The sequence below is a fragment of the Silene latifolia genome, chromosome 8, assembly GCF_048544455.1.
Source record: "Silene latifolia isolate original U9 population chromosome 8, ASM4854445v1, whole genome shotgun sequence".
NCBI classification, from domain to species: Eukaryota; Viridiplantae; Streptophyta; class Magnoliopsida; order Caryophyllales; family Caryophyllaceae; genus Silene; species Silene latifolia.
The window spans coordinates 11,734,772-11,759,220 of NC_133533.1; the positions used below are offsets into that span (position 1 = coordinate 11,734,772).

At 42.0% G+C, this 24,449-nt stretch overlaps 2 protein-coding genes across 6 annotated transcripts; both read left to right on the top strand.

The window, feature by feature from the left end:
• Positions 1-8,715: 8,715 nt before the first annotated feature.
• On the top strand, positions 8,716-13,949 carry LOC141596401 (2,3-bisphosphoglycerate-dependent phosphoglycerate mutase 1-like). 2 transcript variants are annotated; one of them, XM_074416543.1, is made up of 9 exons: positions 8,716-8,886; positions 9,933-10,202; positions 10,518-10,741; positions 11,252-11,370; positions 11,448-11,604; positions 12,076-12,177; positions 12,269-12,388; positions 13,314-13,369; positions 13,649-13,949. In XM_074416543.1, the coding sequence occupies exons 2-8, from the start codon at positions 9,935-9,937 to the stop codon at positions 13,362-13,364; spliced, it is 1,041 nt and encodes a 346-aa protein (XP_074272644.1). In that variant the 5' UTR covers positions 8,716-8,886; positions 9,933-9,934; the 3' UTR covers positions 13,365-13,369; positions 13,649-13,949. The 2 variants fall into 2 exon arrangements, with proteins under 2 accessions (XP_074272644.1, XP_074272645.1); XM_074416544.1 differs by having other exon boundaries at positions 8,720-8,886; positions 13,476-13,949.
• A 1,629-nt stretch (positions 13,950-15,578) lies between these two features.
• Positions 15,579-20,866, top strand: LOC141596404 (uncharacterized). Of its 4 annotated transcripts, XM_074416549.1 has the most exons (7): positions 15,579-15,905; positions 17,671-18,251; positions 18,677-18,763; positions 18,992-19,129; positions 19,791-19,937; positions 20,054-20,183; positions 20,376-20,866. In XM_074416549.1, the coding sequence occupies exons 1-5, from the start codon at positions 15,681-15,683 to the stop codon at positions 19,804-19,806; spliced, it is 1,047 nt and encodes a 348-aa protein (XP_074272650.1). In that variant the 5' UTR covers positions 15,579-15,680; the 3' UTR covers positions 19,807-19,937; positions 20,054-20,183; positions 20,376-20,866. The 4 variants fall into 4 exon arrangements, with proteins under 4 accessions (XP_074272650.1, XP_074272649.1, XP_074272648.1 ...); XM_074416548.1 differs by lacking the exons at positions 19,791-19,937; positions 20,054-20,183; positions 20,376-20,866 and adding an exon at positions 19,499-19,653; XM_074416547.1 differs by lacking the exons at positions 19,791-19,937; positions 20,054-20,183; positions 20,376-20,866 and having other exon boundaries at positions 18,992-19,275.
• Positions 20,867-24,449: the final 3,583 nt, after the last annotated feature.

Genomic DNA, 24,449 nt, shown 5'->3' on the forward strand with positions numbered 1-24,449 from the left:
GTATGTCCATGTATGTTGACACGGATGCTTTGATTGAATTCTTTGTAGATCAACCGCTGCCGTCTACCAGACACAATGTTGAACGGCGTCCTGAGAAGCAATCTGCGCAGGCAGGTGGTAATAATGACACCGTCGTCTCCTCCTTACCGAAGCCTACCCCCGTCCAGATTAGGTCGGAGGGCCTGAGTTTGGCCAGGATGCTATCGAAGTGGGCTGATACGGTCGGTGCTCTTATTGTGGAGCAAGAAAAGGCCATGGTCTGAAGCCGCTCCACGCTCGAGCGGCTCGAGCTTGAACTCGACGCTGCGAACAAGGAAGCCGAGAGGGCCAAGGCCGAGGTCAAGAGGCGTCCGTCTTGAGAGAAAACTTAGGGAGGACGCTGAAAAGGCAGTCCTCGCTGAGAGAGCCAAGGCCGAGGCTGCGGCGGCTGAAGCTGCTGGAGGGGCGTGACTACCTTCAGAAAGTCGCCGACTTTAATGCTAAGAAGAGGGACGAATGGAAGGCCATGTTTCAGACCCAGGGGAAGGTGGTCCGGAATAAGGATGCTATCATCGCCCAGAGGGAGGAGGACATTGAGACGCTCCAAACCGTTATCCTCCCCAACATGTGCGCCCAATACCGGGACCTGGCCGAAGAAGCCGCCAGGGAAGTGATTGGGGAGCTCTTTCCTCTTGATGGCTCCTTTCCGTGGCAAAAATTTGACGAGCTGCTTGATGACAAGCTCGAAGCTAAGGAGAAGGCCGCGGAGGCGAAGGCCGCTGAGGAGGCGAGGGTGAAGAAAGAGGAAGAGGAGGCCGCGGAGAAGGCGGCCCTTGCTGAGAAGGCTAAGGCGGCCAAGGAGGAAGCTGAGAGAATGAGAGCACGGTGATCTTTCTGAGGTCAAGCCGCCAAGACAGCTTCTGGGTCGTCTACCAAAGACGATGCTGCTAACGTCGCTGATGGCAAGCAGCAACAGGCATAGGGAGACGGGCGGTCGTCACCGGTTCACCCGGCATCTCGGATAGTTTCAGGTTTCACTTGTTCGGGGCCAACTATTAAGCCTTTCCTCCCTGCCATCTTTTGGCGCTTCAAATGATATGTCTGTAACCTTTTGTTCTTCTTTTCCTTGTATTTTGTAAAACTTTGGTAGGTTGTGTTTTGGCTTATCCCTATGGGGACGGTCGTCGTCTGTATTCTCCTTGTAATCATTTTCAGTAAAGTTTGTTTATTGGCCCCCGGCTTGGCCGGGGCTTTGATCACAATCCTTCACTTGTCTTCTTTCGTTATTAATTGAGCGCTTTTTCGTTTTTACCTTCGGACTGGCCGAGGCAGTTAGAATGCGTATCTCAACTGTGTTTAACGTTTTTTAAACATGTTGGCATGTTGGTCGCTTCCTCTTTCACTCTCGGTCTGGCCGAGGCGTCCGATTTGCGTTTTCCAACCGCCGTTGTAAACATGTTAGCGTATCGACCGTTGTGTCCCCTGCCAAGCCTTCGGTTGGCCGAGGCGGCTAGAGGTTACGGCTCGACAGCGTTCGTATCTGTAGACATATTGATCGCTTCCTCTGCCAGGCCTTCGGTTGGCCGAGGCGGCTAGAATTGCGTCTCAACTGTACTTATACGTTCCTAAGGCATGTTGGTCGCTTTCGCGAGCATCAACTGCGCTGGTAGTGAATGTCGTGGCGTCTACTTCTTGGGGTGACTGCCCGGCTTGGGCCGTGGCGTCTACCTCGATATGACTACGGAGGGGATAAACACTTTGATGGAAAACTTGGATGATTCTTTATTAGATATAAACACGCGTCGGGGTGCCAACAATTGTCTTGGACACCTCCGCCGCTATACAAAGTATTTCCTGAGATTGTCAGTGTTCCAATGGCTCATCAAAGGCACACCCTCCATGTCTGTCAGCCGGTATGTACCCGGCCTCATTTCTTCAACCACTTTGTAGGGACCTTCCCAGTTAGCCGTCAATTTACCATGAATGTTCCCTTTGTTGGTGGCGGCCGACTTTCTTAGGACTAGATCTCCTACTTTTAAGTCCCTTTTGTAGACCCTTCGGTTGTAGGCTCTTCTCATTCGGTTTTGGTATACTGCCAAGTTGAGGCGTGCTGTATCTCGGCTTTCTTCGACCAGGTCTAGGGAGGCTTTCAGACCTTCCTCATTTTCAACCGGGTTAAAGGTGGCCGTTACGAATGTCGGCACCGCCGCTTCAATTAGCGGGGATCATTTCGGATCCGTAGACTAAGTGGAATGGACTGTACCCCGTTGCTTCTTTCTCCGTGGTCCGGAGGGACCACAGGACGCCGGGTAGTTCATCGGTCCATCTTCCCTTTAGGTCTTCAACTGTATTCTTCAAACCGTTGAGGATTGTTTTATTAGCTGCCTCCGCCTGTCCGTTGCTCTGTCGGTGGCAGACGGAGGAGTATGCAAATTTGATACCAAGTTCCTCCAACCAGTTCATTATTGTGTCACTCCAAAACTCTCGGCCGTGGTCAAATACCATGACTTGGGGTAACCCAAAACGAGTTATGACATTTTCCCAGATTACCTTTCTTACGGCCGCCGTCGTCTTGGGCGGGCATGGCATGCGACGGCTTCAACCCATTTGGTGAAGTAGTCAACGGTGACAATCAAGTACTTTCTTCCTCCGGATGCCGTTGGAAATGGCCCTAGTAGATCCATCCCCCACTGTGCAAAAGGAAGGGGACTAAGTACCTGCGCGAGTCTCGGGAAGGTGCATGTATCACCGGAGCATGCATTTGACAGTTGTTGCACTTTTTGGTTTTGGCTCTGGAATCCTCAAGCATGGTGGGCCAGAAGTAACCGGCTCGAAGAGCTTTGTGGGCTAGTGTTCTTGCCCCCATGTGATGACCACAGATGCCTTCGTGAATTTCTGTCAGTATTAGCTCCGCGTCGGCTGGGCCGACACATTTCAAGAGTGGCCTTATTACGGACCTCGTGTATAATTCTCCTTCAAACACCAAGTACCTTGCTGCGATCCTCTTTATCTTCTGTGAGAGACGGCGGTCCTCCGGTAATTCATTCATCAGTTTGTACTTCATTATCGGAGTCATCCACGTCGTCTCGGCCTCTATGTCGCCCACCATGCCGACGGTCTCAGTGATACTCTTGGCATTCCTGATGTCCACCAGCACGGTTCGACTGACATTCTTGATGGTTGAGCTGGCGAGCTTTGAGAGAGCGTCGACTCGGTTGTTCTCAGACCTGGGAATGCATTGTATCTGAAAAGATTTCAATTTTGAAGTGTCAGCTTTTACCCTTTCCAGGTATCTTACCATCCCGTCGTCTCGAGTCTCGTACTCTCCTCTAATTTGATTAGCCACTAAAAGTGAATCTGTTTTCAAAATGATGTGTTCCGCCCCGGCAGCTCTAGCTAGCTCGACTCCGGTTATCACCGCCTCGTATTCGGATTCGTTGTTCGAGGCCGAGAAGGTAAATTTCAAGGCGTACTCAAACTCGTCCCCGTTTGGGCTGATGATAAGTATGCCGGCTCCTGAGTTGTTCGCCGTGTAGGACCCGTCGGTGTATACTTCCCATACTCCGGGGTTTTGCTCTTCTTGATATGTGCACTCGGCCAGGAAATCTGCAAGTTCCTGTCCCTTTATCGAGGGCCTCGGCTTGTATTGAATGCCGGCCGGATAGCTCTCTCGCCCATTTGATGAGGCTGCCGGATTGCTCAAATTTTTCCAATGCTTTCTCCAATGGTTGGTCGGTTAAGACCGTCACGGGATGTGCGTCGAAGTAAGGCTTCGGTTTCCTTGCGGCAACGACGACAAAAATGCTTTGCTTTTTCAATCGGTGGGTAATTTCTTTCGGCGGGCAACAATGTATGGTGACAAAGTAGATTGGGTGTTCTTTTTTGTCTTCTTCTCTCGATGATCACGACGACCGTGGCCGAGGTAATCGCTATATATAGATATATCGTCTCCCCAAAGATCGGCACGACGGGGTTGGGAGAGTTTGAAGATGAGCTTTCAGTTGCTTGAAAGCTGTGCTCTGTTCCTCCCCCAGCTGAAATCCTTATTTCCCTTCAACACTTTGAAGAATGAGGTGCTCTTGTCGGCTGACCGAGAGATAAAACGGGCTAGAGCCGCCATCCTTCCGGTCAACATCATAACCTCTTTTCGATTCCTCGGCTCCGGCAGGTCCATGATTGCTTGGACTTTCTCTGGATTGGCATCAATTCCCCTGGCGCTGACAAGCACGCCGAGGAACTTACCTGACCGGACACCGAAGTTGCATTTCATTGGGTTAAGTTTCATTTTGTATTTCCTCGAAAGAATGTAATGTCTCGTGTAAATCGACTAAGTGCTCGTTTTGTCGGACTTGCTTTTTACAATAGCATCGTCGACGTAAGCCTCAATGTTTCGCCCTTTTTGATTTTGGAACACTTTGTCCACCAGTCTTGTGTAAGTTGCGCCGGCGTTTTTCAAACCGAACGGCATCATTTTATACATGTATGTGCCGTTACCGGTGATGAATGCACATTTAGGCATGTCTTCTTCGGCCATGAATACCTGATGATACCCTGAGAAGGCGTCCAGCAGGCTCAGCATAGTGTAGCCTGCCGTGGCGTCGATTAAACTATCTATTCGAGGCAAGGGATAGCAATCTTTGGGGCACGCTTTATTAAGATTGGTAAAATCTACACACATCCTCCACGCCCCCGATGATTTCTTCACCATTACAACATTAGCTAACCACTCAGGATAAGTACAAGGCATGATAAAGCCCGCCGCTAGTAACTTATCTACCTCGGCTTTGATGGCTTCGTCTTTCTCGGCTGAGGAGTTCCTCATCTTCTGCTTGACAGGGCGAGCGGTGGAGAGTACGTTCAACTTGTGAACAATTACCTCCCGGCTCACGCCTGGCATCTCGGCTGCTGAGTAAGCGAAGACGTCTTTGTTCTTCCTCAGCAGGTCTAGGAGAGCGGCCCTGAATTTTGGCTCCAGGTTGACACCGACAGTTACGGTGCGCCCTGGGTCAATCTCCACTTCTTCGGTCTCCGCTCCTTCGACCATGCCGACAGTGGCATCCATGAGGTCGCCCTCCTGTTGTAAGGATGGGCTTTTCCCCTTCTCTGACTTCTTCGCCACTTTGAGGGATTGCATGTTGCACCCTCTGGCGGATATCTGGACGTTGACTACTTCGTCTTTTTCGTCCTTTGAGACGAGCTTATGCGCTTCCCCCCGGTACGAGACATACATCAGTGTCAGGGCCCGGATGGACATTACTGCATCGGCCTCGCTCAGAGTGACTCGGCCTATGAGAACGTTGTAGGCGGACGAGCCGTCAATGACCACGAACTCAGATAGGACATTCTTAGCCGCATTCCCCTCGCCGAACATCACCGGCAGTTTGATTGACCCCAGGGGTACTAGGCCGGCCCCGGAAAAACTGTACAATGGATTGGTGCAGGGGCTCAAGTCTTCAATCTTCAGACCGAGATTGAGAAAACACTCCTTGAACATAATGTTTGTGTAGGCGCCTGTGTCAATCAGGCACCTCTTGACCAGGTGGTTGGCTATGTCCAAGTGGACTACGAGTGGGTCGCTGTGCGGGGCGATGACTCCCTCGTAGTCCTTCTTCCCAATAGTCATATCGGGGATGTTGGAAGCGGGGATCGCTGTTTTGGGCACAAAATTGATGGCCTGATATAGCTCGTTCAGGTGCCGTTTGTGCCCATGAGCGGATCCACCGTTCTCGTCGCCCCCGATGACAACATGAATTACTCCTATCCGTTCAAAGACGGATTTTTTATTTGAGCCGCCGGTATTAGTCTTTTGGCCTCCGGCAACATATTTGTCGAGGCTCCCCTTCCGGATCAGCTCTTCAATGGCATTCTTCAGATGCCGGCAGTTGTCAGTTAAGTGGCCGGTGTGGCCGTGGTACTCACAAAGATCGCTCGTGTCACCGTCCCCCTCGCATTGGGAGGCCTTTCCCACTTCGACCCTCGTTCTTGCTCGGGGCAAAGACCTCGGCAGGCGAGATACGACTAAGGGGTGTGACCATTGAACCGTTTTTGGTAGTACGGTCCCCGAACTCCCCGGCGCCCGCCGAGTTCATTTCTGGCGGACTTGTCAGACCGTGACCTATTATTGTCACGACGTCCTTCATCCGGATTGTCCTCCCGGCGCTCTTTCTCTCGAGTGCCCGGCCTCGGCTGGGCCTACCCAGGTTTTGTGGTAGTCCTCCACCTTTATGGCTTGGTCGGCCATCTTCCCGGCGGAGTCTAGGTTCGAGCCTCCGCACTTGATGAGCTTGTTTTTAAGTCTCCTCTCGGGAGGCCTTTCATCGATGCGAAGGCCACCGGGTTCAGTTTGTTGCTCACTCACGAATCTGCTGAACCTTGGCGTCGAACCTCTTCACATAACTTCGGAGAGACTCGCCTCCCTCATGTCCGATAGTCGGAGATCCGATGTCTCGACGGCCCTCCTCTTATTGCAAGAATATCGGGCCAAAAATGTGTCCCTTAGGTCGGCATAACAAAGATACCGACCCATCGGGTAGCCCCTTGTACCAACTTTGTGCCATCCCATGCAGAGTCGTTGGGAAGACTCGGCACCAAACCTCATCGGGTTGCTCCCATACCGACATGTAAGACTCGAAAGCCGCGGCGTGGTCGGTTGGGTCGCCTTCTCCTTTGTATGATATGGGTGGCAACTTTAGCTTAGTCGGCACCGGGACCTCTAGGACATAGGCATCGAGGGGCTGTCTGACCACGTGTCGAACGACACGCGGCGATCGGCTCCTCGCATCCTTAGTCCGGCTCATTTCCCCGTGGCGGGAAGGGCTTCTTCTCCGACTCTGGTGAGTCGGGCTTCTTCTCCGACTCTGGTGAGTCGGGCTTCTTCTCCGACTCTGGTGAGTAGGACTTCTATCACTCCTCTGGGGTAGGCCTCGTCGGTGCTGCGGCGAAACTGTCCTCCCGCTAGTGCGGGAAGGACTCAGGTCTACCACTTGCACTCTGGGCTCCCCCGGCGTCTTGACATGGTCAGCTTCCTCCAATGCTTCGTTTAAGTTTCTCGGAGTCACTTTTGGGACCCTGATCTCCTGTGGGGGTGCCGCCGCTCTTGTCGTTGTGACAGTGTGAGTCGGCGTGCTACCCATTAGTTCCAGGAGTAGCTTCAGTTTAGCTGCATCAACCACATGTTCCATGACAGTGACTTGGTCGGCGGGCAGCGGCGTATCTTGTACTATTGGCATCCCGAACGCCGGTTGAATTACTCGGCCGGTGGGGGACTGCCCAATCCCAGAATTGTGGACGGTATCATCTTGGCAGAATTCGGTTTCGTCGGTCACAATTGCTTCTGGCTGTTTTGACATCCTCTTAGCTTGTTGGGTGGGTTTTGTTTGTGTGTGTTTTTTTTTTTTTTTTGTAAGGGATTTGACTAGCTTCTAGTATCTGCTTCCCACAGACGGCGCCAATTGTTCCGGGTGTAATTCCAGAGCAGTGTTTGTTTACCACGCAAGCTTGGTGAATGGATGTCCTTCCTTGCCTTGGTTCTTCCTCTCGGCCTCTCCTGAAGCGATGAACAAACTGAGGGCTCGGTTTTGGCCGAGCGTACTCACTCCGACGCTTAAGTCAGTGAACTTAAAGAGATAAGTTGTGTGTTACTTGGCGAAATATAGATTGTAGAGAGATAAGGAAGATATTACCAGATTATGAGGTGTTTAGGTTAGATTGTGTATCCTTTCCTCAATGAGAGTTGAGGAGTATTTATAGACTTTCACCTTTTGTCACGTAGTGGCCAAGTGGCTAGCAGGTGGAAAGACTGATGTACCCTCGGCCGAGGGACCCATGGCAGGCCGGCGGGCCCTGTTGACTCCATGCCGAGGGGTCTTGGATATGAGTACGCGGATATGTGCCCCGGCTGGCTAGTTGTCCTAGCCGAGGCACAAGAGACAGGCCGACAGGCTACGTCGGTTTAGGCTGTCTAAGTCGTTGACTTGCTGTGGATATCTTTGACCTTGCTCAATATGTTGACTCGGTCAGCGGGTGCAGAATATGCCCCATCAGTATTCATTAGAGAGGGGAACAAGTATGTTCAGAGCAGTTTGCGTTTAACCGGTTAACTCCTTTAAATGGAACTGCGTTTAACTGGTTAACTCCTTTAAATGGTTAACTGAAACGTTTATAAACGAGGGTTAATTAGAACAGGGTTTACTGAATCAAACCTTTCGTTCATCATATCGATGTAACGACTCGTAACACTGATCTACTTTCGCTCGCCCCTAAATTCTTTGATTCATAGTACAGTATTGTTTGTGTTGTTTGTTTTGTCCTTTCATTTGCTCTTTTATTATTGGAATATTATTTTCATACCATGAATTATTTCATAAGACCGTCTCTTGATAAAACTAGCTCAATTGTAAATGAAAGCTCATTTGACATCGTTATAAGTTTGTAACAATTGAGTTATTACTAGTAACTCCTTACTATATAATCGTGTTAATAAGCTAAACGGGTTTTTCCCTCTGTTCTGATTAATTGTTGTCAAATAACAAGTAAACCAAATTGGCTGTGAAAAATCAAATTGCTCACTAAATTTATTTTTAAAATAGAAAATGACAACAATTAACTGAGACACCCAAACATAAAAACGGACAATAAATAATCAGGACAGAGCGAGTAATAATTTTGTTAAGACGGTTTTATGGGAGAGTTCGGTTTTTTTTTTGTTTTATTATTCCTTTCGGCCACCTAAAAATTAGTTGGACGTTTTGAGTAAATGCCAAACTCCCAAATTCGAAACCACAATTATTCCCTCTCCCCGTCAACGATCAAACCCTCCTTACCAACAAAACAACAACTACCTTGATTTATCAAATTTGTCTCTTTGAGCTCCCTCAACTTTTTACTATTCGATTTTCTGAATTTCTCGTAAGATCTCTCTGTCCTTGTTCTTGGTTAGTTTGTAGTTCCATTTTATTGTCTTATTTTTAAATTATTGTTGTTTGATTATGTGCTGTTTTGGTTAATTTGTTGGGTTTATGATTTCTTGATTGTTTCTGCATTGTTATTTTGAACATGGTTTTAATTATTCGGTTGTTACGTATTTCATTGAGCTCAGTCCCTAATTTTGTAGGAAACAATGGGTTTGTGTAAGATGGTTGTATGGTACAATATACGGAGTAGTTATTGCATTTCGCTGTTCTAATCATTTGTTTACCTACGATTACAATATGGTTTATAAGTAATGAAAAAAATGTAAACAAATGATTGAAACGGGTGTTTATCATAGCTTCATAACAAATGAGGGTCTTATTTAAGTATTTGAGATTTGGGGCTGTATATGATTATGAGCCATGAGACAAGGGGTATACAAACTGTTGTTCTGGTCAGTTTTCGTGTTTTTCTGTAATCTGGGTAATGTTGTGATTAGTTCGTTACGAACTCATGGTTTTATGATCTCCTGGAGGTGGTTGGGGTGGGTGTTCTGGATTGATAAAGCCGTCTTTGAAGGATTGTAGTTCAAACCTGGTGAGATTGTCGCGAGTTGGACAAACTGATGCAGACTTTGGGAGCTTGTACATTGGTACTGTACTACTGTTAAGCCAGGTGGACCGTGGGGGTTGGGGAATTGTTGCGGATTGGTAATATATTTGGAAGGTTGTACTCAACACCCAGCCTTGATCTTATTCGACGTTCATATTTTTGGGTATGTTGGATTGAGTTTCTTGGGTTGTGTTTGATGCCTATCCCTTATGTACAATTTTGATTGTTGTTTCTTTGAAATCATGTTTCTCGTGCTGTGGGAGAGTCTTTAACTTGTTTGGATTTTCTTACTAATGTGTTCCAACCATACCCTTTCACAAATTTGCACATTATTCACCATTGCATGCAACTTACTTCCGCCTACCCCTTTAGGTTATCATCTACGTATGAAAGAATTTTTATGTTAAGATTATAATTTTATGCTTTACCAGAAATGGCTTCCTTGATGTTCCAACAAGCTGTTGGTACTCTTCCGTCTTCTGACTTTAGCAATAGTTCTGGCTGCCGTCATGATTTTGGTAATGTGTCGGTGAAGTTTGTTACAAAGGAGTGCAAATTTAGATTTGGATATCCTATATCAGACAGTGTCAGTTCCTGTCATAAGCGTTCAGGTGTAATTCAGGCATCAACTTCTCCAGCCTCAGCTGTGAATACAATTTCATTACTATCTGATAGCAGTAGTGAAAAGCCAAAGAAAGCAAGTAAGCCTGTTGTATTTTCTTGTTTAGCTAGTCGTGAACTATGTTATTTAGACTTGGATAAAAATATTCAACTTGGGTATGTGTGCGAGTGTCGGACTATTCTCTTTTTAAAGAAAACCAGTAAGCTTTTGGGTTAAAATGAGGTGTCCATATGTCGGACGCACTCCGATTGTCAATTATCGGATACGAGTACGGAATGAAATACGTAGCCGGAATAACATAGCTCATGAGACATAACTGATAGTATTTTTTCCCTCTTCGCTTTTCATCCCTAGTTTTAGTAAAGCGTCATAATTTGTTCATTCTTATTGCTAGATGAAGCATCTCTTATCCTAATACGACATGGTGAGTCATTGTGGAATGAGAAGAACCTTTTTACTGGTTGTGTTGACGTGCCGCTTACCAAGAAGGGTGTTGAGGAAGCAATTCAGGCTGGCAAGAGGATCAGCAATATACCTGTCGACATGATTTATACCTCTGCACTGATTCGTGCTCAGATGACAGCCATGCTAGCAATGACGCAGCACAGACGTAAGAAGGTATTACGTCTGTACTGCTTCGATTGTTATCATTTAACGGTTGCTCTATTTTGGACTCACAAAGGCATTGATTGGATTTTATATAACGTCATAACTAATTGTCTAGTTTTATGATGATGATTCGCACCCAATCATTGTTCACGTTAACGATTTTTTGTGTTTAGTTAGGTTTTATAATGATTCTTTGTTGTTTTCATTTCAGATTCATAATACTCCGTACCATTTATGAGCTTTTAATCTTTCTCATTAAAGCTTAGTGCAGTTCGCAATGCGTGATGCCGTGATGATGTTCACGTAAACCTTTATAGTTAATGTTATATGAGGAATATGAAACTTTACTGGATTTTTTCTAGAGGAAAGTTCTTTGGCTTGTACACATTTCTTCTCTGAAAGCTGAAAGATTTTTTAGTGAAACAAGTTGACCTGATTCTAGATCCAGTTTTGTGCTCGAGAAGTTCATGAAAATTCCTTGTACCACTCAACCTCACGAAATTCTACTATTTGCATCAGGTGCCCATAATCATGCATGATGAGGATGAACAAGCTAAGTTGTGGAGTGAGATTTATAGTGAAGAGACCACAAAGCAGTCAGTACCAGTCATAACAGCATGGCAGCTAAATGAAAGAATGTATGCCTCTTTCAAGCATGCTTTTCTGCTTGTCCGATTTATCTTATAAGTTATAAGTGATAACTATGGTCGTGTAGGTATGGAGAACTTCAGGGACTCAACAAGCAGGAAACAGCAGAAAGATATGGGATTGACAAAGTGCTTGAGTGGCGTCGTAGTTATGACATACCTCCTCCAAACGGAGAGAGTTTGGAAATGTGTGCGGAAAGAGCAGTTGCATATTTTAAAAAGAATGTTAGCAATGACATCTCTTTACTATTTATCGTCCGAATTTGTTTCTTGCATGAATGCATGAGACTGTTTCATGGTCTGGGACGACTCGTACATTATCATGTCGAACAAGGATCCTCTCTACGTTCACAATGGATGGTCCATTTCTCGTCAATGACCCACACTGGTTCTTTCTGTGATCTAGGGGTCTGATTCTCCATTTCCATCTTTCCGTTACTGTACAGGTTAAATTGTGATTCTTAGACCACATCTATTAATAAGTGTCGGCAGTTGATGAGAAGTGAACCCTCCATCCAAGGAAATAGAGAGGATCCTTGCTGTATTATGTGAATTTCAAAAAGATTTTAGCTTAAAAACCACAAGGATTGCTTTTGAATTTCATAAAACGTTACGCTGAGTTTTGTGCAAGAATTTGTATTAAAAATTGTACTCGTACCAATAAACTGATTACAGACCTTATCACATAACCTGCAGATAGAACCTCAATTACAATCTGGGAAAAACATTGTGATTGTTGCCCATGGGAATTCCCTGAGGTCTATAATCATGTATCTTGATAAACTAACATCTCAGGAGGTAAAGCTGGTGGTTCTCTTCTTACAAGTTCCTTTGTTCAGACTTCATAGATATCCCTTCTTATTTAAGATTAATGACTCGCCTGATGCAGGTTATCAGTCTGGAACTGTCAACCGGAATTCCACTACTTTACATCTTTAAAGAAGGCAAGTTCATAAAAAGAGGAAGTCCTGTAGGACCTACCGAGGCCGGAGTGTATGCATATACCAGGGTATGCAAACAAACTCTAATTTTTTCTTGATTTACATTATGTTTCAGGATGTAAATTTTATCCCCTCCATAAGATTCAGTTTATTTGTGCTCTGTTGTGTAAGCCCCTCATGTCATTCAAAAAGATTTATTTGAGATTGTCTTATATATGAGACCAACTTATCAAATATGTACTACGTAAGTAATTGAAAATTAGATAAATATTTGAATTAGATCAGTTTAATTGTACTCGGTTGTGTAAACCCCTCGTGCCATTCAAAAAGACTTGTTTGAGTTGGTTATGTGAGACCAACTCATTAAATATATGGAGTCCTACGTAAGTAATTGAGAATTACGTTGTATATACGGAAATTTCCCATGGTACCCTCGAACATTGGCTGATTATACATGGTACCCTCATTTTAAGTTTCCACAAATGGTACCCGTGTACTTACCTTTTTCTTTCCCAGAATACCCTTTTGCAAACTTTCGGCATAATGCCTTTACTCCTATGACTTGTGAGTTGTGACGCCTTTTTTGTTATCTAATATACTAACACTTCATCATCTATTGTCTAAATCCTTATTTTATCTAATAAACTAACATTTAATACCAAAGTAACAAAACAAAAATAACATAGCATACACATTTACTTATCTAATTATTCATAGAAATAACGGCATTATGACAGAAATTTGTGGTATTTTGGGAAGGAAAAAGTTAAACACAAGGGTACCATATGTAGAAACTTAAAATGTGGGGTACCATGTGTAATCTGCCAAAGTTTGAGGGTACCATGGGAAATTTCCGTTGTATATAAATATTTGAATTGATCTCATACTCTTCACATAGTCACATGTGAAACTGTCTAATACAAGACATTGTCACCGTGTCACCTCATTTGATCACATTATGTGTATTCAAGTTTTGGTTTTATTTTACTGCAGAGGTTAGCTGCTTACAGGCAGAAGTTGGATGATATGTTTCAAGAGATCTGACTTAGGTATTGTTCCCAATCATTGCGTACATCCTAGATACTCTGGCGAATTCTCATTGTACTTGCGTTTATGGACTGTCTTGATTAGCCGTCATTTCCTTGGAATTCTTAGGTCAATGCATCAATAACCACCCGAAAAGAGGATTTGTTCAAGGACATGAAATAGTTAGGAACACATAATTGTAGAGCGGACCTTTCCTAGTTGCTATATGATCCGATTAAGGGTCTGCTTATTACGGTTTGTAACTTGTCAGAGACTGAAAGTTTTTTTTGTACTGCTTTTAGATATTTTGGATAGAATTTTTTGCTCCACGCTCGAATTTTTCCCTGAAGCGTCAGAGTATGATTTGTTCATGACAATTGGAGCACTCGGGACATCGAGGACAAAAAAGGAAAAGAAAAAAGGTGGATGAGAACAATCTTGTGTTGTGTTCACATATCTATACCTGAGGTAGACAAATGTAATATGTAGGACGTAGGTACACGCGTACACCCTTTTGCTGTGTAGAGTTCTCACTGAAGAATGATTGTGAAAATGGCTCTTTTCTGATTGTCGATTAATGAGGTACTAATTCACTCTTTCGTCGATTTTGTACTCAGTTTTTACTTGATAATTGATATAGACCTTGCAAACAGATCATGTCTGGTATGGGTAGGGTCATTTCGGATGTATTATGTACTTTGAGCCGGTTTGGGTAGGGTCTAATTTGGGAATGTAGGTGCAAATCATTTGAATTAGGCAACTTTATTTTTCTTTGACGGTAAGTTAAGGATGTTTATCTGGAATGTGGATATGATATGCGCCCCTTGGTTTCCCGGATCTATGAATAAAATGAAAAAGAAACTTAGCGGAACATTTTGGGAGGGCTGTTCACTCGATAGTCCGACCAAACCGGACCCCCCATAATTTGGTTCGGACAAGACCGGATCATAATTTAGTTGGCTAGGTCTACGGTCTAGCAATTAGGTTGACAAGCACAACTGCACAACTAAGGTGGTTGTGAGTATCGCCGCTCGTAACTGTTAATCAAAGTAGTTGACATATGCCAACTTATTTAGTACTCTGTATATATAAGTAAAAAGTAACTTGCTCGATCAAACCAATTTGCTTCTGCTAGTTACATACTTATTGGGATATAATATGTCTCACTTATACCTTGTTCACTTGCTTAACAATAAAATGCATTTTGGATTGAAAATGGCATGACTTACCATTGCATTAACCATTTTATTATGTCAACTCGAGTTCAAACCAAATTGATCGATGGATGTTGTTGACTCCAACCCAAGCACCCAAGTATACATGGCAAATGTATCGAGATTGGGTATGGTAATTTTAAATTGGATCATTTTGTAGCCAATTTAGGCTGTTTTTTTTTTTTTTGGGCTAAAAAGAGCTAAACTGAATAGAGTTGAAGTAAGAGTTAATTTTAATAGAGGTAGATGAATTGAGCTGAATTGAAATAGGCTATATTTAAGTCAGAAAAAACAAGGTCTTACTTCCGATCGGGTCATTTTTTGTTTAATCCTTTCGGGTCATGTTTTATAATATCTAATCATTTCTGTGTCCATTCATTCTCGAATTTTGGGCCAATTTCGGATTGTATTTTTTTATCTAGACCGGCAATTTGTCATGTCTTCACGCCTACACCTCCTAAGTCCTAAGTACAAGTTGACTCACTTGGTCATATCCCTTCCCTCTCCCTAGAGCTGGCAAAAGCTGACCCGATCCGCCCGAAATCCGACACGATACAACTCGAACATTGGGCGAACCAAAACCGACCCGATAACAACCTTATTTTTTCTAACCCGAACACGACCTGAACCGACCCGACCCGACCCGTGACCCGATATTTTCTCAACCCAATAGATGACCGGGTAATAAACTAGCTTAATAATGGGTAAATAACACCAAATTGACCCGACCCGACTTGCCACCCGAAGATGACCCGACATGAACTGAACCGACCCGAATCCGTCTCTGACCCGTCAGAACCCGAACCCGATATAACCCGATCCATGTACGACCCGAGTGACTCGATTACCAGCTCTACGGCTCTCCCCCTTCAAAATCAAAACTTGTTCGAGTTGAGTGAGTCTAGGTTTGGTCAATTTCCGTTGAGTTGACTTCTAATAATTGTACGTTATGGATCCAGTTCGAGTCTAAATCGGGTCCATGTTGTTATGTCCACACCAAGCCGGAGTTGACTCAGTTACTCATATGGTCATATTTCTTCCCTCTCCAGTCTCCCACTTCAAAAAATCAAAACATGCACTCGCATTCAAAATCAACATAAACTAGATAGCGGTTTCCATAATGTTAAATCAGAAAATAATACTATCATCACTAACTATCTTCGCAATCATATGGAGTATTTATCAAGAACGTCTTACTATCCCCTCTTGCGACGTCGTTTCGTCCCCCATTGATCATCATCCCGACGATCTCACAGCCGTTCTCGTCTCCAATTTGCTGCTTGTCGATTCACATGCTTCTTTTCGCACTTTTCTTCGTGATCTCTTCCTCTCCAACTTCTTTTCGGTAATTTACCTATAATTAATTATCTCCTTACGTTGCATTTAATTAATTAGTTTGATTATTGATATTCAATCGGATTGGACTTGTTGCTGTGGTGTGTGAAATGTATTGATGTCACGGAGTATAATGTTGACATTGCATTATTTGAGTATATGTGCGAGACGGTCTTTTAATAAGTCAGCGGAGTGTGTGTCACACTCACAATCGAGCTAAAAGTTACTAGAAGCCGTAAAATAGTCACACCAGCAATGAAATTATCAATGTTATGAAAATTAGTTACTAGATTTAAGTGTTTACTGTCAGCTTTAGAAGGATTACTGAAACACAAATTCTTGTGTAACGCGGTTTTACACTAGATGAGGGAGGCATATTTTTACACTAATTTAGTGCAAAACTGTTGTATACATGACCAAGTTGAGTTTTGGGTATATGAGGTGTTTATAGCACTTTTCCCATGTTGGATCACTTTTTGAGCTGCTGCCAGTGCTAATTTGTCAAGTATAAATGAACTTGGAAACTTAGAATAACATGACAATTTCGAAATAAATACTTTGTATATGATAATTCATTAATTCGGACTCGTTTGGATTGGTATGGCTTTGCTGTGGAGCCATAAATTTAAAGTGCTTAAAGATGATTATAGGTAACCACTAGACTTGATAAGCTTTGTGGATCGGATGGAGATGGTGCTCGTCTTCGTTTGTAAAAGTGCTCCTAGGCGCAAGCCAGCTAAATCGCCTCATGGTGGACCGATCACTGAGGTGCATGGATCCAAAAGGTGCAACTAGTGAGGCGACCCTAGGCGCACATTACTATAGAGTTCCATATTTTTATTTTTTTCCAAATTCTTTTATTTTACCCTTTTCTTCTCCTCCTTGTCATCTAATTTTTATTCACAAATATGGGTTAGCGCATTTTAAAAAACAAAAAGAGACTATAGTTGCACAATTTTTTTTTCCTAAACTATACATGTTCGTTTGAAGAGTCAGTGCCCCATGAGTCCATTAGGAGAGCGTTACGTTGCCTTGGGTTGCCTTGGAACCCCTTTGCCTCAGTTGGCCTCGCGCCTTCTCAAGCTAAGTTAACGTTAAATTGCAATGCATTACTTTAGAGTTCTAAAATTCCCTGCTCAGAGAACTTTTTTTTTTTGGAGGTTAGCTTATTATTGTGGCTTACTTTTAGTAACTTAATTACGATATTGTTTTGACAGGTTTAAGGTTTGTTTAGAATTATGGATACAAACGTTGGAGGGGATGGCGATGGGAGGGGAGGGGAGGGTTTTGCCCAAATCTATTAATTCAAATAAAGGGTTACATGGAAAAAAGACTAATTTACTTGTGACAGTTGTGTGAGAAAAAATTATAAGGTGTTAGAGTAAGCTAGTTAATGTGAGCTTATTTGAAAGTAGAAACGTCTTTTTGTCTCCAACCCATTTTTTAGACAAGTGTTTACCGAATACTTCATCAGAATTTTCATGTCGTTTAATCTCTATCCCAACTCAAGAAGCTATAAGCTCTCTAAAAAATTGTTTGCCAACATTCGTATGAAAGAGAATTGCTGATTAATTTGCTAGCATTTTCTGATACAGATGATTAATCCATGATTGACTATGCGAAATCAATGTCATCGAAGTTCATTCAGAAAGTTCCCTTACTTGACTGTTACTTATCTCACTGAATTGCCTATATTCCGTTTTGCTTTCACCCATTTTTGTTATTTAAAAGTCTAACCAGTTCGTTTTTTTAACATCAGCTAATATGTGACACAGAAATCTTTCGAATTGTTGAAGCCAGACATGCTTATAGTCCTAGGAGATGTGTCTGCAATGGGATATGAGTTGACAAGAAAGGATTGGTCATCTGTGTTGCAGCGCTTGGAGTCAATACTCGGTCCCTATCTTCAGCTTCCTCTTCATGTGACTTTGGGTGATCGGGACATCGGAGAGTGTGCTAAGTTGAAACCTGGCTTTGTTCAGCGGATAGCTAGCAGTTTCCCTGATTTGGATTCTGTAGGTTGTGGTAGCTTTGAGATAGGCAATGTCAGTTTTGTTTCACTCAATACCGTTGCATTGCTTTGTGGCAACAATGAACTTCTACCTGACATTGAGAGGGTAGTTGAAAGGGAAAGTGCTTATTTGCGAATGAGAACTGAAGGAGCAAATGAGACAATTGACAAATCATATGTGACAAATGAAGATTCATATGAGTTTCAATGGAAAGAACATTCGGCATCATCTCAATCCGGCCCTGTACTTCTGGTTCACTTTCCGTTTCAACATGTATCAGAACCCCACTGCAGGGAAAGGAATATAAATCTTCTTCGAGATAGTATGAGGTTACTACAAAGCAGGTGAGCATCTTTTTGATATCGATGTATTACTTGATATACACCCTTGGATATCAGTATTCAGTAATTTAAATGTTAAAAGTTTTACGTGTCTAGCATTGTTTAGACAGTCATATTCACCCTTTGTATGATTTTTCTTATTCTTGGAAGTTGGGAACTCTCCTGGTAGAGCTCTTTGGGTGGCTAACCCTTGTTTCAGTGAGTAAAGTTTAGTTCGCAGATCGCAGTGTTTCATTCAGTCTACTTTATTATGTTATTAAGTCAGATAGTCTTTCTCTGGCAGTGTCTTCTTGATTTGTCAAGTCTTGACTAGTACGATAAATCTGGTGCTGTATCTCGAATCACCCTTAATTATTCTGATCTTGATATTCAATTTTGATACGACCTATTTTCTTCTGAGTTTTTAACTGTTCTTTAACTTGATTTAGGGTAGTTGAGAATTCGGGTCTGTATGACTTGCTGCACACTGTTCCGCCAAATGCAACTGAATATGTTTTACGAGCACTTAAACCAAGGTTTGTCCAACTCTTACTCTGGTAATCGCAAAATTCAATTTAGTTCTTATACTAAGTGCTGCTAGCTGTCATCTGGTTTGAATTTGTAATCATCGCCAAACCTGCTATTATTTCTTAAGCTACTGTCTTTAAGAGATTTGGAAATTGGTTGTGGATCACTCTCTCTTTACTCCGTTTACCAGCTTTTGAGTGACTAACGAGTAAAGTAACTCTTATTTTAAATGTCAGGATGATTTTCAGTGCCCACAGTAATAAATTTTGTGATATAACACACCAAGATGGGACTCGCGAGGTGACCGTTCCAGGCTTAACATGGACTGCGCAGAATGATCCCGGCTTTGTGGTTGCTACTTTTAAAACAAATGGGTCGGTAACTGTTACTTATTGTTCACTCCCTAGTGAATCATACATAATAATTGCTGTTGTTACCATTTCTACTATCTCTGTATTAGTAGCTGTTATAATAAATTGGCTGCACTTTGCAAATTTCAAACAGAATAGATGACGTTCAATTACGTATTACGTTGTTTCTTGATGTTTTTCTTCATCTTTCGAACTTACACATTAGAGGAGTAGCTAACAGCAGACCTTGTTATTTACGCATCCACATTAGCAACATCTAGTCTACATATCAACTGACATACGGCTTACGGTTATGCTTATAAAGGTGACAGCTACATATTGGTTCTCGTAAATATTGCATGTGATCATGGTTATTTTTCCTTTCCCATTTAGGCCGCTAACTGTTTCCCCTCATCTGGCATGGTCGTCTTCACCATTTAGATGGATACTCTGAAATAACATCAGTTGTTTCATTTGACCTGGTGTTTTTGGGCTCTTCATTTGTTGTGAACAACAATACAGTATGCAAACCATCCATCGCCCCTACGTTCTCGACTCCAATACCAGCTGACAGCTTGTTTGTTCACAAAAAATTGTTTCAAGATCTGAGATTAATGTGTAGCACATAGAGTCTGAGCAGCATCGAATGTAACTTTTGTGAGCACATGCTGATTTGTTGAAATAGAGATGACCTTTGCTAACTGAGAGACTTGAGAATCTGTCTACGATCTGAGAGTAATGTGTGAGCCCATAGCATTATTCACGAAGGTGACGCCGACTGGAAATTTCATAGCCTGTGCAACATTTGTTATTAGAACCTGCTGGTTTCCAGGTAGAAGCAATTCTTCACTGCAATTTTCTTTTCCTCTGATTGTTCCAAAATGTTTGTCTTTCGTAATCCATATTGGATACAGCTTGTTAAGGGCCTTGTCGGATACCTGTTTCCAGGTAAGGTCTACAGCTCACATCCATGCCTACAGTTGAAGGGGAGTCAGTTTTGATTACCTGAAATTAATGCCATGAGAAAAGTGCTGATTGGCCAACGACTGTTACTGCGTGCAGAAGGATATGAAAAAAGGTATGTCGAAATTGTTCTTTACCATTGCGTTTTTCGTTCTCAGACTATTTTGCCTACGCTGACCATAAGTTACAGAATCATGTATGACCTCCGGATTAGATGTGATAGAAAAAAAGTTATACTCCGTATGATCCTGAAAAACGTCATAAGGCATTCTCGGCCTACTAAGCACTGACTGTGAAATATTTGCAGCAAGCTCAGGTACTAAGGTAGTGTTCTAGGCCCCTTAATCCCTTGACATCGGCCACTGAGGTACTTTTCTATGGCCGGTAGGCCTTCTCGCGGAGGCTTCTATCCTCTTCTCCATCTTAGGTCCTAAATATGTTTATATTTGACATCCAAAGTGTCATACCAATGGTTTGTTCCGTGCTCTTCCTATGACCGACATTATAGTTATACACCGCATTAGAAAATTGCCATCGTTCTCTATACTGTTAAAACATTAGATCCTTAAGACCTTACCAATGTAAACATTATGTAGTATTTTTTTTGTGGGTGGGTTAGGATCCCGTTCGAACTACTCGCAAGTGTTTCGAGCCTAGCTTGGCCTTGCTCGGTTGACTCACAAAGGACCCAAATCGAGCTCAAAGTCGAGTCGAGCTCACATGAGCTGAGCTTTGACCGAGTCGATTTTGAATTACTCGCGAACTGTCTCGTCTCATTATACAAATTGCATTTGATTTTATTCCTTTCATATATAGAAGCCGGTTTAGGTGATTGATATCTACTTTTCCTATAGAAGAAGTAGGCCTACCAAATCTGGAAAGATCTATGATCTACATGGATACACCAACTTCGTCAAATTTGAAGGGCCCACTTACTCAATTTGATTTTTGAACAAGACAAGTTTTCCATCTTTCCTTTAAGATAAAGACAAATTATTTAAGCTATAAAAGTCATAGTTTGCTATAATTATAAGTACTTTAGTTACTGTCTAATTAATTAGCTTGTTAATTTCCTTGTGAAAGTTGTTTGCTTTGCCATACACGACTTTTATGTCTCCTTCCATCATTTAACGTTTCCATGCGCCTCAGATTCCGTGTAAGCTTGATTAAGGGTAATGTCTGGCCTTAATTGAGGAATCCGTCACAAACCGCTTGTATACTACTCCCTCTATTTTTTTATATATATGACTTTCTCACATTTCGAGACACTCCCTTCTCTCTTCAATATCTCTTAAAATATAAGACTAAATATTATGATATGTATACTCATATGAAAGAGTTTTTCGTAAAGAATTTAATGGTACCATTTTTATATTTTTTGAGCAAATATATTTTTGTAAATATTAAAGTCAAATGCTTACCTCGTAAATGCAAAACGTCATATATAAAAAAGTAGAGGGAGTACTAATCTGTGTGCGGTTTTGAGAAAGTCTTTTGTTAGAGTATAAAATCGATCATTCGGTTAAACTTTTGGTTGATCTGATTTCTTGACATGGTTGTGAGTTTGTGACCAAAAGGTCACGGGTTCTACCCCACGCCCTTCAATTCTAAAAGTGAAATATTAGCATCAGGTATGGAAAAAAGAATGCAGTTGCATCCATATTTCAAGCCCAAAGCTCATTCGTATGAAAATACTCGTTTGTCAATAGTATTCATAATAATTATTTATATTTACTAGGTCTTGGTCAGTCATTTACGTTTTATTCATTAGATGTTTAGTCATTTATTTATATTCCCATTTTAAGTATGCATAAATTCTTATTTAAGATGATTTTATCTGTCTTAAACATAATACGGGTCAAGTATCATACCATTTGTGTATAGCTTTTCCCTATTCATTCTTATAGGACAAGTGATATACTGATATGTACTTAAACCCAGTGGCGGATCTACTCACGGCATTCCGGGGTGCGCGGACATCGGAAACATAATTTTTTTGCGTATTTTATCTAATTTTCAGGCTAAAAAAAATAATTTTATAACTTTTTTATGTGTATAAATTTTAAATATTAATGAGGACCCAGAAATAAATTTTTCTGGATTCGCTATTACTTGAACCGTTTTAAATTTAAGACATATATTGCCGTCTTAAGAGGTCACTTGTTTTTTCTCCTCCTGTGGAAGTTCTATTCATAGGAATTTATGTTTTAAAATCTTTTAACCATTGTTGGCATGGTATAGAACATGTACGTTTTCAAAGAACAGGTAAGAGGTCATATCCATGCAAGAAAGATGATTGATCAAACAACCAGAAATGAGGTTCCAAACAAATTAGCCAACGTTATGACGAGTGACTCATCGCAAATTTCACTACTACCCTACTACATGTGACACATTATTAGTCAAATTTGAGTTTCGTCAAGTTATTGAATTATTATACAACTTAATTGAGCAATAATATCTTTAATTTGTGAATAATTGATCAACAAAACTTCAATTCGGTTATTCCATGCATAAACCGATAAAAAAAAAGAAAAAAAAAATCGTCATTTTTTTAGAAGTCCAACTTCCTTAAATTTTATTTTATGTAAGTACTAAGTATATGCTAAATCCCGCACACTTATTTGCTAAATCCTACACATTTTACCCTAATTTTCCATATTTGCCCTTTGGAAAAAAAAAAATAACAGAATTACAAACTTAAAGAATAAAAATCTCTCTCTTAACCTAATCAATCCCTTCATCGTTCGACTATTATGTATCGTAATTCGCACATATCAAACGTAATTTCGTCGTTTTATCAATAATTTTATTAAGACCTAGTCTTTTAGTCGATTTAGTTGATGTTTTTGTTATTAAAAATTAAGGGTTTTTCTAGCAATTAGGGTTTGGATTAATTGGTTGTTGAAGGGTGGTTGTGGGGACGTCGGGCCGAAGTAGGGTGGTCGGAGAAATCGGCGTCGAGTAATGGTACAGTTTCTCATTAACCAATTGCAACACTTCCATCTCTCCCCCTTCCCCGTAGAACAAGAATGCCATGGTTCGGCTCTAAAAAGACAAATATTTGGGGGTTTTTTAAGTTCTCTTGTTTCTCCTTTGATGAGGGGGAGAAATGAGAGGGGTAGAATTAAGTGCGGGATTGAGTAAAATGGTGTGCGGGAATTAGCACGTCCTTTTACTATTGGATTTTATAAAAAGATCAGGAATGCAAGCGTGATATAGAATAATGTCATTTTTGTATAGTCCTTTATATACTATTGAATTATTTGTAGAAAGATCGGAAACGGAAGCGTGATATAAAATAATGACATTTTTTGTCTAGTCCTTTAAATTATGCCCTTTCTTTTCATTCTCTCTAACTTATTCCATTCATATTAGAGGCTATGGTATAAGCTAATTGTAAAATCTTTATTCATACAATTAGTTTATGTATTCTCTATTTCTCTACAAGTTAGATTTCAATAAAATTAGTGGAGGAGAAAGAAGAATAAGAATTTTAAGCAAAGTATGATGGAAGTTAATGCTCCGTAAATGAACGAAGTACCATGAATTAGAGTGCTTAAGCAAGGTTGTCGGCATATTTGACTCGAACTCATGTGACACTTTGGCATTATCAATGCCAATCGCAACATGAAATTGACATTATCAATGTTTGATTAAACCAATTATGCACACGCATTATGATTTAATGATCAATTGGTCTCCCTTGTGACGGGTTACCATTTGTGGCGGATATTTTGTGAGATAAAATGGTAACAAAATGGGTTAGTGGAGAAAGGGGACCACATGAATAGTGTTGCAGAGAAAGAAAAAGTGGGTACATTATGAGGTAAAATGGTATCCGTCACTCAAGAGTGACGGATATGTGCCGTCACAAACAAGAATTTGTGTTTAATGATTTACTCCTATTATCATACCGACGATGTCGCAAGTGGTTAGGGCAGGGTTATTATAGGCCATAGGTCTCATATCGAATTCTCATACTGATGATGTCACAAGTGGTTAAGGGCGGGGGTTATTATAGGTGATGTGGCATATTCTGCACCCGCTGACCGAGTCAACATATTGAGCAAGGTCAAAGATCAAAAGACAGCAAGTCAACATGTTAGACCGCCTAACCGACGCAGCCGCTTTGTCTGTCGGCGGTCACTGGTCTCGGTGGACAACCACCAATGAGACATATCCGCGTACTCATATCCAAGACCCCTCGGCATGGAGTCAACAGGGCCCGCCGGCCTGCCATGGGTCCCTCGGCCGAGGGTAGAACAGACTTTCCACCTGCTACGCCACTTGGCCCACTTGGCCACTACGTGACAAAAGGTGAAAGTCTATAAATACTCCACTTCTCTTATTGAGAAAAGGATCCACAAGATAACCTAAA

Bases quoted from the DNA above. Each gene is read 5' to 3' on its own strand.
- LOC141596401 (XM_074416543.1), top strand. From the start codon at position 9,935: ATGGCTTCCTTGATGTTCCAACAAGCTGTTGGTACTCTTCCGTCTTCT. The intron at 10,742-11,251 runs GTATTACGTCTG...TATTTGCATCAG, and splicing joins CGCAGCACAGACGTAAGAAG to GTGCCCATAATCATGCATGA. The intron at 12,178-12,268 runs GTAAAGCTGGTG...CGCCTGATGCAG, and splicing joins ATAAACTAACATCTCAGGAG to GTTATCAGTCTGGAACTGTC.
- LOC141596404 (XM_074416547.1), top strand. From the start codon at position 15,681: ATGTTAAATCAGAAAATAATACTATCATCACTAACTATCTTCGCAATC. The intron at 15,906-17,670 runs GTAATTTACCTA...TATGTGACACAG, and splicing joins TCCTCTCCAACTTCTTTTCG to AAATCTTTCGAATTGTTGAA. The intron at 18,764-18,991 runs GTTTGTCCAACT...TTTAAATGTCAG, and splicing joins TTACGAGCACTTAAACCAAG to GATGATTTTCAGTGCCCACA.